The 13,380-nt window shown below is 47.6% G+C and overlaps 1 protein-coding gene across 3 annotated transcripts in view; it reads right to left on the bottom strand.

The window, feature by feature from the left end:
- PCDH10 (protocadherin 10) overlaps positions 1-11,493 on the bottom strand; it is a 36,650-nt gene extending 25,157 nt beyond the window's left edge. For all 3 annotated transcript variants that reach the window (XM_027689968.1, XM_027689967.1, XM_027689966.1), the window contains exons 1-3: positions 8,550-11,493; positions 6,957-7,015; positions 6,275-6,381 (exon numbers count right to left, since the gene is read on the bottom strand). In XM_027689968.1, the coding sequence (XP_027545769.1) occupies positions 6,275-6,381; positions 6,957-7,015; positions 8,550-11,147 (2,764 nt within the window). In that variant the 5' untranslated portion in view covers positions 11,148-11,493. The remainder of the gene's footprint in view (positions 1-6,274; positions 6,382-6,956; positions 7,016-8,549) is intronic.
- Between the last annotated feature and the right edge of the window lie 1,887 nt (positions 11,494-13,380).

Raw genomic sequence — 13,380 nt, forward strand, 5'->3', positions numbered from 1 at the left:
TTCAACCTTTTCTGAAAGACAGCAGGAGAAAGAAAAACTTTAGGATAAATATTAAATTATATTCTTTATTCAATGGGGAGGGAGAGATTACAATAACATTGTTTTAAATATATATATTCAAATATAGACTCTTTTCTTCCCTTCATGGATCTCTATTGCCCCTGGAAAATTACCCTCCATTTTACTATTTTCTTCTCACATCAACTGCTATACTGCAAAATGTCTCTACCCAAATATTATTTTTTTGTTCCCTTTTGAATACTGCTTGTCTACTGCAGTGTACTGAACAGTATTATATAACAGCTTATTACAAAAGAGATGTTATAGCCACCATAAATCAGGATTTTAAATAAACAAAGTAATGAATGTAGGAGATCTAAAATGTAAGCCTGTACAGCAAACTTTTTCCCCCTTGAAGATGAGAACTTGTAACAAGAAAAAAAGATTATATACATCTGAATTTTAATATACGCTCCTGGAACACACAGCTAGAATGTAAATGCTTGTTTAGGATGGGAACAAAATGTACAGAGAGGCAAGGGTTAGGAATTGCTCCAGCTTGAATCAGTCACAACATTCCCTAAGAGAACCTAAGTTGAACGGGTAGAGAACCAAGCCCTTGGGTTTAGTATTTTGACAGAAAAGAAATTCAAATTAGAAGCCTAGTTTCAAAATCCCTGGGCACCCATGTCTATTTACACTGCCTGTGGTATGAATGCTGCCTATTCCTCCTCTACCTTTTTCCTGTGGGTCATAGTATAGAATTCTCTGGTTCTAATTGAAAAACATTTAACACAGGGCTGGGGGCAGGTAAAGGCAGTTTGCTATTTTCCAAGAAGGACATATCATGGTAAATGAAGTAAGACACTCAGCACAGAACTCCTTCATACACCAAGAATCATGTTCTTGATTTATAACAAAAAGAAATGTTCAGCAGTATAACACTTTCATCTCAACTCCCTCATAAAGGTAGTTAAATATATGTGATCCTTCTGAACTAAACTATCCATCATAATTGAAAATCCACATTAAAGAAAAATGCTTTCTATTTTTCACTTAGTGATCCTAAGTTGGACCTTGCAGATAAACTGAGATTTTAAAGGTGACTCTGAAATATGAATTTCAAATGCCCTTTGTGGATACAAACAGATAGAACGGAGCACTGAAGTTCTAAAAATTCCAAATACAGCATACATATAGAAACTGATGGCAAAGGCCACTAGTTCATTCCTATTTGTTCAAGTCTTATTACCAGATGGGCCAATGGCCAATATGAGCTTTCACACAACCTTAACTTTGCAGATTCTGAAGGAAAACAAACCCATGGCCCTCACTCAAAAGCTGCCAAAAACTAGGGAAGGAGTTATGTATGGTTTGATGTCTGCACCTGAATTACCTGAACTCAGGTGCTTTGAATCACATACTTGGTAGCACTGCATTTTGGAAGCAAATTCCCAAATTGCTTCCTTTTCATATTTCAAAAGGAGGAAATCAAAATTTCTATGTGCATGAGTTTTAATTGGTTTGAAAGACCATTTCGGTCAAAGCAAAAATTAGGCCTAAACACAATTATAAATAATGTTTCCTTTCTTAGTTTAATTAAAGGAGAAGAACCACACACCAAGCCTTCAGAGCAACAAGTCAACATGTTCTTATGTATTACTGAGTAAATGATGTAATATAACAGAACAATACAAACTGAATGTTAACAAAGTATTTTTGCAATACCATTATTGAAAGGGATTGTTTTCCCCAACGTGTGTAATTTTTTCAGAACTTTGCCTTTTACTTGGAATTAAATGGCATTTCCTATTTCTTCTGTGCTAGTTATATGCAAGATAGGTGTGATGCAGGGAACCAGGCCCCCTTTTCAGAGCTCCATTACCAGGACAACTGGTTAGATTATCACTGAGAAAGTTACTCATTTCCCTATGATTCACGTTTTGTGTTGGTAAATACGGATAATGATATTAACCTCCTTAGAGGAAGACTTTATCTACCGAAGAATTGGACTTCATGAAACAATTATCATTCCTTCTTGCTAAATAATTGGTGCACTGCCTTGAATAAAACTGACTTAATCTGCATGAGAACATGAATATAGACTCAAATATCTTCAATATTCAGCTCTTCCAAATCTCAGCTTCAAAGCCCTATCTGGACCACTGAGATGTGAACATTATTAAGCATGCAGACCAAGGAAGAGGAAAAAAAGAAACAGAAACAGCCCTCAGCTTGAGTCAAAGCACTTTTCTAAGCCATTTTCATGTTCACTCTCACTTTATCCGAGATAGACTCTTTGCCCAAGTGATCTTCAAAACAGGATTTAGCTGTCACTCTGCATAGATTCAGAAGGAATACTGGTTTTCTCTTTGCCTTTATCACTAAAATTCTTCCTCTCACTTCTCAGATTCTTCTCCTTGTGGACCCTGAAATATCATAGCTCTTCTGCAATAACGCATACAAACCCTCTTGGCATTTACCTTATCTGTACTGAAAAGGTGTGAGGCAATGTTTCACCCTGTGCCTTTGTATCAGACCCCTACCAATTCCCTGATTTTAGGTCTCAGCTGGTCACCAATGCACACTGCCCAGCACGGCACAGAGGAGACGATCAAGAAAAGCTGATGCATTTTATAATACATACATGTTCAGTACATCTACTTGGCTTGACATCTTGGACATTCCTTCCTGAAGTGCATCTGAGACATCGTGCCAATTCAGTGAAAAAAAGGATAATACTGTGAAGAGCTCTGCTGGAGAAAGTTGAGTAGCTAGTGAGCAACCATACGAAATAACATGATGGCATGAGTCCAAATCTTGCAGGACAGGTGTCTAATCATACAATTTAAGCGTACACACATGCAGAGTATTAATTGGCACCCAAGTCGGCAATGTGACGAGGGAGGCCAAGAATTCAATCAACCGTGGGAAATAAACTAACCTCATGCTTAGAAATTACTCCTACAGAACACGACCGAAATACAGTGTGTTAATAATAGGTAGTAGTGTTGTGTTAGTTGTGTTTGTTCTATAACAAGTAGCAGGTTTTGTCTCAGCAGTTTTCAAAGAAGAGCACAAATCATTAGAACACGCACTTGGAGTTTGAGACACTCGCCCCCTTTGTTTGCCGCAAACTTCCTGCACTACTTCAGCTTTGGAAAATCACTTTCCAAAAAGCTCAGATTCCTACCCCAGTCTTTGAAATAACTACTCAATGCACAAAAATTAGGCTCTTGAGCCTCCCACTACTTGCCATTCGCTGCCAAAAGCAGATGGTAGTACTTTAGTACTTTGACAATGTTAAGGCAGGTAAGAAGATAATTATGAGGCATTCATGGAATACTTTAATGAGAACAATATGAATACCTTACATACTTTCCAGCACATTTAAAGACATGATTAAATCAGTATTAAGAAAACATATTTTGTGAAAAGGTGAACTAGAATCTTATTTCAAAATACAATAAAATATTTTATGATACATAGAACAGCTTAGTTCATAATTTTCACTACATAATCGTGCAAGATAAAGCTATGACAGGGTGATAGGTTTTCATCCTGCATATTTTCCTTCCCAATTAATAACTGACCACAACTTTTGACAGCCATCTTAGACAGCAATGGACAACTACAGAATAACTACTTTTGTGCCACAGGACATTTCGTGGCTGATAGAAGTCATGTACAGAACTGCAAAAAGATGTTTTCCCAGCAGAACATGCTGTTGACTGAAACCTGCAGGATATGAGTTTTGTTTCTCAATGTGAATTGCGTACTAAATATTTTTAGATGTTTTTGACAATAAATATAATGCTGCACAATATCTGGTAATATCTTGAAAAAAACAGCCCAAACTCCTGCCATGTTATCAATCAGCGTGTTTTCTTTCAGTAATTTAGACAGAATTGATTACAGAGCATCAGAACGACTGAAAAACTGAGAAGGCATTCGCTCTGGTGTTTCCTCTACACATTTAAGATCAAACAAGATTTATGCCCTTTTTTTCCCCATAAAATTCATCACCAAAAGCTAATAGCAAGAGTAAAGTTTTTATATCAAAATATTGTCATCTCTGAGGTCAAGGGGTGCATTCTTTGCATGAAGACAGCACAAATCAGCCCCAAACTTACAGGAGAAGTAAAAAATATGTATGTAGAAGATTAAAGTAGTTTCTAAAGATATTTATATTTAAATATTTATTTGGAAGTAGCATTAAAAAAATGGTGCATGCAAATTATTCTCAAATCACAGCACCAACATATGAAATTGGAAGTTCTGTGTATACTGAGGTTTCAGTTCAAACTGTTGACTGTGAGTAGATCAAACCTAATCTGCAGCTTTCATGATTTCCTTTGTCATCGCCACTGGAGACACAGAAGTTCATAAATCACATAGGATTTTTAAATTATTTAACATTATTTAAAAGTATAGAATAGATTTCCCCCCTATTTGATAAAATAGAAATGAAGAAAAATTTACCCTGCTAAGGACCAATGCCAAGTTTGACAAGTGTTCATCTCTGAGATAGACTACTTTTAAAATGGAGAGAAAGAATAAAGAGCAGAAGCACAACAATAACAGCACTGAATGCATCTAAAAGAAAATAGCTTTCAGTTGATGTGCAACTCTATGATTATATTCCCACCATCAGTCAAACCCAGCCCCTTCCGCAGATGTTTATTCTTTTCTCTCCTGTTTGGTTATTATGGTTCATTATGTTGAGGGACTAAGCTGATTGAAATGTTCATGGAGATGACTGCTGCAGTAAAATGCGTAAAAGAGAAAAAAACCCAGGAATGCAGGGAGGGCTGGAGGAGAGGGAGCTTTTTATAACTCGATAGCACTGATTGCTGCATCAGAAACAGTGCAAAAGAAAGAGTGGGGGGAGGCTAAATACATGGCTTTTTAAAACAACAATAAATCATACGCCATATATAGGCCAAAAATGAAAGAGGCTCTGTGTTCAGATGTAAACTTCTGGCAAGACCTGGTTTGTTGTCAGGTTCCCAGACATAAAATAGACACTCTGTTCACTTAGCATGAAGCCCTGCAAGAAGCAGGGAGCTCCGGAGACTCTTGGCTCTTCTCAAGTCTCATTAGGTCTGCATATTAATGACTTGCAGCAATAGAAAGGGGCCCTGTGGCAGCCTCCTCTTCCCCTGGTGCCTGGGTTTCCCATCGTTAAGGGCACAGTGACTACATCAGCAAGGAAACAGGGGATGTTAACAGAGCCCAGTGAGGCAGCACTGCTGTGACAGCACTGTGTCCCCTGCCCTGGTATCTTATAAGATGGGGGTCAGGAAAAACAAAAAAAGGACAACTGGCAGTATTTTGTATGACACACTTGCAGCAAACCCTTATACGTGACAGAGCACAGAGGAAACGAGGGGAAAGAAATCACTGTATTGAACCAAGATGTACCAGACCTGGGGAGGTTGTGGTAGGGAAGAAAGCCCAACATTTGTGGCTAAAATGCAGTGTGAGGGTGAGCGTGAATTCTAATGCACAGGCTCTGAACAAATGTTCCTTTCAGAAGCAAACTGACAGTATGAGAGCAAAGACAGCAAGCCCTGCACATGGGAATAACACTGCAACATATATATTTTCTAGATGATTCACATCATAAGTCTTTTAAAGCCTTTCTTTCCTGTCAGGAGGGAAGAAACGTATTTAGTAATACCTTAGCCTTATTAACATGGAGATCACTTGCACTATATGGTGCCTCAATTTGAATTAAAAAACAATCCTCCAAAAATGCTAAGGTATTACATATTCAGAGCACCCAATGTGTCTCCACTGATCCCCAGCAAAAACCCCTCACTGTCTGGCTGTCATTCAATCACTGGGTTCTTTCTTTCCCTTGGGAACTCCCCCTTCACTTCCCACTGCCATGCCAGCTGAAGTGCCTACTAAACAAAATTGCTTAATGCTTTGAAATTCTACGAATCTGCCATCAAAAAATGTACTATGAAATGTACCAACAACTGTGTTTTAATGTGCAGGAAGTTTTGCTACAGCAAATGATGCAGTATAACATACCAACCCCCACCCACAATCAAATGAATAGAATAAACTCTGCCCCATGAACAAAAGAGGTCCAAAACTGCCTCCTTGTCCAGGTAACCGCAGCAGCAAGCTGACTTAAACCCAGCCTCCCACACAATATGCTCACTTTATTCATGTCTCTCTTGTATTATATTCCTATAAGTAACTGTTCCTTCTAGTCTCTCTACTTAAAGATCTACTATTTCCATTCTCTTATCAGACTTACCAGAGGATTGACCTCGATTAGTGGCATCATGATCACTGTCTCCTTGCTCACTGTCTCCATGACCACTGTCCTTAGAGCTTACTATGTCTGCTTCCTGGAATGCAGAACTAGACACAGAAACATCTTTACATTAGAATAAACATGAAAGAGGAACTCAAAAAACATTCTTCCGCCATCACATGGCCAAACACGGTGCTGCACCCCCCACTCCTGCCTGCTGCACGGCTTCTGCAGAGGTGCTCTGCCCACCATAAACCAAACCACGAATTTTCAGACCTTGGGGGTCTGGTTGGAAGGGACAGTAAGGCTTATTACTCCGCCTGGGTTTCATGTAGTCGGTGTAAGTAATTTGATAGCATTTACTTAAGCTGGATAGCTGAATTTTAACTCAGCGAGACAATATCTTCTGGAAGACCCTAGAGAAGCATGTTCATGAGTATTTGAAGCACGTTTTAGATTAATACAAACTGAGATTTTGTTCTCTTTTCAGTCGGTTTTGAATCCAGTTCAGAAAAGCTGTAATTCAAACTCATTTAGCCGACTGTGTCTTATTTAATACGTCTACAGACATCGGACTTCCCACTGCTTTACTACTCTGTTACATCTGCAGTAAACACATTTCTGCACCCCATTCAGACTTGCTAAAGCATGTGTAAGGAAACCAAGGCTAAGGAGGTCCTACCTGTTTACTCGTCGGGGTCTGTCAACTAGATAACTGAGCTCAGCACGCTGATGTTTCGTCTAGGAAAAAGAAAATATTGGGAAAGATTTTTAACTCTTGATAGTTCTGTAACCAACCAAGGGAGCTGCTCAGCATATTCACTATAAATGGTAATGCTTAGCTGCAAGTAGGCCTACACAATCTGTTTCTAGGATGCAAGGGGAAAAAACCCAGCTCTTAGTCATACAGATGGGAAGGCACGAGGGATTTTTTCTGGGGTTTTTTGGGATGACATTCTGACGTTTTCTCACAGTGTACACTGTTGAGCATCACAAGGACTCCCACAAAAAATTAGCATAACTATTTCTAGACTTGTGGACTACTTAGTCTGAGGAAAAAAAACTTATTGTAATCTAGTTCTCAGCCTGTTTTTAATTTCAGTGTATAAAAATAGGGAAAGATGGTACTGTTATTGTACCCTAAGGAAAAAAATACATTGAGATAGCCTCAAGTCATTAAAAAGGCAGCAGAAGACAGAATTTTATAGACATTTCTAGGCAAGGGCAATCTTACAATCCAATATTAGAAATTTTACTGCAAAACATAACTCTTTAGAACATATCACTCAAACCACCTTTTCCAGACTGGACAGCATTCAAGTTTCAGTTAAGAGAGAATGTAATGTTTTCACTAGTACATAAGCAGAGAGGTACTGAGAAAAAGTATAAGCTAACCCAGTACAAAATGATTAATGGAAGAGTAACATGGGAGAATATATGCTTTGATAGAAATTCTCTACACACCAGGTAACACAATATAAGCAACATGTTTGACAGGAAGGGACATTAGGTCTCAGCATATAATTTTATTGAAACTCTTGCTGCTTTCCTTTGGAAGTTCAGCTTTGGTGTCATAAAGAGCTGTGTAGATAGAGTAAAGAAAAGTCAATTAATAAACCCTAATTCACAAATTAATTAAAGCTGCTGCTAACTGTAGAGATTGTCACAGTCCCAGAGGGGGTTTCCCCCAAAGCCTTACTTGCACATGCGAAGATTTCAGGAAGGAAAAAAGACATGGGTTTAATGCGTTGCTTCAGAACATGCTGTGATTACACCCCACCACACTCCAGTCCTGTCAGCTGCAGAGACTCTGCCAACAGCCGTAATCCCCACCCCCCTCAACCCACAGGCGATCTGCTCACAGCTAACGCTAGCTCAGGGGGATCTCCATGGCCCCGGCCGGGGCCAGATTCCTTCAGAGGCAGCGGGATGGAGGGGGGGGGGAAGAGGCAGCAAGGGGGACACGCTTGGCTGCAACAACTGCTGAGCCCAGGTGGGAGGGAGCAGGCGGGGCTGGGGTCTACCACGCACTCCCCTCTGAGACCGAAGGGCTAAAGCCTCCCGAATAGGAGAGGGCAAAGAGGGGAGTGAAGACAGACGGATGGATTAAAGCGGAAAGGAGGAGGATGGGGAATGCAAAACGTCTTTCCCGCCAGGGGAGGAGGAGCGGGAGCTTCAGGAAAGCGGCCCGGGGCTTGGTGAAGGACGTCTGGGGATGGCTAGAGGATGAAGCCTAGCGAGAGGTGTGTGGGGTGGCGAGGGGTGCCGTCCTTACCTCGCTAGACAAGATGCTGCCGTTGGAGATGATGTCGGGCTGCTGGTCGGCGTAGCCTGTGACGATGGCCCCGCAGGGGTTGTGCTCGGCGTCGGTGCTGCGAGAGGGGCTGCAGGGCTTGAGGAACATCAAGTCGGTCTTGGCGGACTCGGGGGTGAGGCAGACCTGGTAGCAGTAGTTCTGGTTGTGGTGGTGGGAGCCGAAGCTGCCCGACTCCTCCACCGGCACCTGCGCCGGGTTACTGGGCACGTTGGAGCTCTGAACCAGCATGATGTCCGACTTGCTGAGCTTCTTCTTGCGGGCCCGCGCCTGCCGGCTGCAGCAAGGGCAGCAGCAGCAGCAGCCCAAGCAGCAGTCGCTGGCCAGGCAAGTGTAGATATTGAGCTTCTTCTCCTTCTGGCAGCGCACGGCCAGGACGATCATGGCCAGCAGGAAGATAAAGGAGACGGAGCCCAGGGCGATGATGAGGATGAGGGTGAGGTCAAGCGAGGTATCCCCCCCGGAGCGGCTGGGGCGATGCTCTCCAGAGCCGCCGCCGCCACCGCCCCCCGCGCCCGTCCCCGCGCCCGGGCCGCCGCCGCCGGGCCGCTCGCCCGCCCCGTCCACCAGCACAATCTGGACGGCGGCGGTGGAGGAGAGCGGCGGCTGCCCGTGGTCGCGCACCTCGATGACCAGCTCGTAGGGGCGCTGCGGGTCGCGCTTGGCCGGAACCCTGCGGGCCGTCCGCAGCTCCCCGGAGCGCCAGTCCATGCGGAACAGCCCGGCCTCGTTGCCCCGCGCGATGCTGTAGGTGAGGCGGGCGTTCTCCCCGTCGTCCGCGTCCACTGCCGCCACTCGGCTCACCAGGTATCCCGGCTCGGCGCCGCGGGGCAGCGCCTCCCGCGCCGGGGTGCCATTGCGGCCGGGCAGGGGGCTGACGATGGCGGGGGCGTTGTCGTTCTGGTCCACCACGATGATGTGGACGGTGGCGTTGCCGGCCAGCGGCTGCGGCTCCTCGCCGGCGTCGCGGGCCTCCACCTGGAAGCTGAACTCCTTGAGCTGCTCGTAGTCGAAGGAGCGGAGGGCGTAGAGGAAGCCGTTCTCGGAGTTGATGGAGACGTAGGTGAAGACGGACATGCCCTGGATCTGGCTCTCCAGGATGGAGTAGGCGAGCCTGGCGTTGGCGCCCTGGTCGCGGTCGGTGGCGCTGACGGCGTAGATGTAGGCACCGGGCACGTTGTTCTCGCTCACGTACACCTGGTACACGGGCTGGCTGAAGCGCGGCGCGTTGTCGTTCACGTCGCTCACCCGCACCTGGATGGACTTGCTGGTGCTGAGCGGCGGCTCGCCGCGGTCCCGGGCCACCACCGTGAGGGTGTAGGCGTCGCCGCCCGGCTGCTCGCGGTCCAGCGGCCCCTCGGTGACGATGGTGTAGTAGTTCTTGAAGGAGCTCTTGAGGCGGAAGGGCGCGTCGCCCTGCAGCAGCTCGCACTGCACCTGTCCGTTCTCCTCCGAGTCGCGGTCCGAGACGCTGAAAAGGGCCACCACGGTGCCCGGCGCCGCCGCCTCGCTCACCGCCTCCTTGACAGTGGAGAAGCTGATCTCGGGCGCGTTATCGTTGGCGTCCAGCACCCGCACCAGCACCTTGCAGTGGGCCGGCACGGCGTTGGGCCCCAGGTCCTTGGCTTGCACGTACACCTGGTACACGCTGCTCTCCTCGTAGTCCAGCTCACCGCTCACCTCCAGCCGCCCGGTGCGCGGCGCGATGCCGAACAGCTCCCGGGCACGGGCCGAGATGTGGCTGCTGAAGGAGTAGATGACTTCGCCGTTCTGGCCCTCGTCGGGGTCCGTGGCGTTGAGTTGCAGCACTAGGGTGCCCGGCGGGGAGTTCTCCGGCAGCGACACGGTGTAGACGGGCTGCTCGAAGGCGGGGACGTTGTCGTTGGAGTCCAGCACCCTGACGGTGAGCAGGGCGGTGCCGGTGCGCTGCTGGGGCTGCCCGCCGTCCACCGCCGTCAGCACGTAGCGGTGCACCGCCTGCTGCTCCCGGTCCAGCGGCTGGTCCAGCACCAGCTCGGCGAAGCGGTTGCCGTCCCCTTGCGTCTGCACGTCGAGGGAGAAGTAGCTGTTGGGGGTGATCTCGTAGGTGCGCAGGGAGTTGGTGCCCACGTCGGGGTCGAAGGCGCTCTCCAGCGGGAAGCGGGTGCCCGGTGTGGCGCTCTCCGAGATCTCCACGGTGAGGTCGGGCTCCGGGAAGGAGGGCGGGTTGTCGTTGATGTCCAGCACCTCGATCTCCACCCGGAACAGCTCGAGGGGGTTCTCCAGGAAGACCTCCAGGTGCAGCAGGCAGGAGGGGCTCTGCTTACAGATCTGCTCCCGGTCGATCTTCTCGTTCACGTAGAGCACCCCGGTTTCCAGGTTGAGCTCCAGGTAAGGGCTGCGGGAGTTGGGCGCCGTCTGGAAGCGCCGAGCCGAAAGTTTTGTAATGTCCAAGCCCAGGTCCTCGGCGATATTCCCCACGAACGTGCCATGCTCCTGCTCTTCCTGCACCGTGTAATGGAGTTGGCAAAGGGCCCCCTCCACCATCCAGAGCAAGGCAAAGAGGAATAGCACAATCATCTCCAAACGGGGAAAGAGATCCCCCCTCCCCGACACCACCTCTTCCTCCTCTTCCAAAAGCCACCACCACCACCTCCTCCTCCTCCTCCGAAAACACACACTACAGTGTGTGTTTGCGCGTCTGTGTGTGTCTGTGTGCGCGTCTGTGTGTGTGTGTCCGCGCCTGCAAGCGTGTGGAGAGAGCGGGATCAGGGGAGGGGGGAAGAAAAGGGAGGGGGGAGGTTGATTTGGGGGGAGGGAGTGTGCTAGATACTATTTCTTCTGATTCATGTTAGGATTTTTCTCTCCCCCATCTCCCTCCTTTTTGTTATGGGTATTATTATTTCACACGCTGACCAAATGAAGAAGACAGGCGTCCCCACTTCATCTGTGATCTTCGAAATAAATGACCAACTAATAATAGCTATTAGCTGGCTGTAGCTAGAGATACACAGTAGCCCGCTTTTATTTATTCCGAGAGTCTTGGCACTGCACCGCGGCAGCAGCAGTGGCGGTGGAGGCAGCAGCAGCAGCAAATCCCAAGGAGGAAATTTTTATATTTCAAGATTGTCCTCGGTTTGTCTTCCTGGTGGGAGCTGGAGGGGTAGATGCTGCTGGAACAGCCGGTGGACATGCCCTCTTTAGATGGAAGAAAAAGGCAGGAAACCGCGAAATTGAAAAAAAAAATAACCGCAAAAAGATTTCATATCAAAAAAAAAAAGCAGAGAACAGCTTTGCTACCCAAAAGTTTCATTCCCTGATTCTAGGATTTCCTCTTTTTTTTTCTTTTTTTTTTCTTTATGTGAGGATTTCAGATTTTTCTCTCTTCTATTAAAGGTGTTTCATTTTCTTCTTTTATTGGTATTAGTATGTTCATCATCATCACTCTGCTTTTATGGATGTGTCGATCAGGGTGGTTTTTTTTTTTTTTTTCGTGTCTTGCTGCTTTCGCGTCTAGTGCTTGTCTCTGTGTCTGTCTCTGCTGCTGCCGCTCGCCTCGCGTCCCGGCTCCGCTGCTGCTCCCGTTCCCGCTCCCGGCTCCTCTGATCTGTGCCGGCGGTTTCTGAGCCGGCACCGCTCGGCTCCGCTGCTTTTGCGCAGCGCGAGGCCCCTGCCAACCAATCGGCTGCCAGCACCGCCCCCGGGGGCGGTGTCCCATTGGCTGCGGCGCGCGTCAGGCAGGTTGCGTCACGGCCGGGCGGGCGCGCGGACACAGCTCGGGCGGCGCGTCCCGGGGATGCCGCGCTCCCTCATCCCCCGCTCCCCCATCCCTCACTCCCCCATCCCTCACTCCCTCAGTCCCTGCCCGCTGCCCTCCGATGGTGGCTGGCTGTTTCCCTCCTCTTCCCCCCCCCCGCCCCTTCGCAGCCGCTGGACCGGGAGATCGCCGCTCGCCACCGGCGCGCACACACACACACGGGTAAACGTAAACACCCCTGCTCCTCGGAGAGGGAGTTTCCACTCGCCGCCTCCAACTTTCCAGTAGCGTTTTTAGAAAAGGCATAAACAAGGGGGGAAACTTGGGATTACTGTTGTTCCTTTCCCCTCCCTTTGGGTAACTGGTTTGTTTGGTAACTTTCCGTCGTTCGTGCGCACGGTGTTTCCAGCTCCGGCCAATTTATAGTATCACAAGCCTGAGCCGATATTTTCCGATTTCCATTTTGGAATTTGCTCTAATGTAAGAGGAGACCGTTGGGTACGGGGGAAGAGGGAAACTGGGAATACTGTGTGTTACTGGGTACTCCGGGTGGCGTGTGGAGGGGCATCCCTGAAGTGGGGGAACTGGCAGGAAGAACCGGAGGAATCCAAGGGAAGCGCTCCAGTACGGGCTGTCGGTGCTGGCTGAGAGATCCACCTCTGTCAGGCTACGGAATGAATAAAGTAGGAGTGAAAATAATTGAATGTTGTAATTCTTGTGAGGGTCTTTTTTCACCAAAAAATGTTATTGTTTTTGAAGAGCAACACGAAGCAGGGACGAGCAGCTCCTGCTCTGACCCCATCATTAACCCATCAGTCAGCAGCGGCTCCCTCCACACATCTCGATGAATTACACGCTCAGGCGCGCTTTTCCTGCAGAAACGCAGGAATCCACACTAAGGCGGCGAGGCGCCGGCACAGGTTTCCCAGAGAAGCTGTGGATGCCCCGTCCCTGGAAGTGTCCAAGGCCAGGCTGGAGGGGGCTCTGAGCACCCTGTTCAAGTGGGAGGTGTCCCTGCCCGTGGCAGGGGGGTGGGAAGCAGACGGTCTTCACGGT

The sequence above is a fragment of the Neopelma chrysocephalum genome, unplaced genomic scaffold, assembly GCF_003984885.1.
Source record: "Neopelma chrysocephalum unplaced genomic scaffold, ASM398488v2 Primary Assembly neopelma1_79, whole genome shotgun sequence".
Classification (NCBI taxonomy): Eukaryota; Metazoa; Chordata; class Aves; order Passeriformes; family Pipridae; genus Neopelma; species Neopelma chrysocephalum.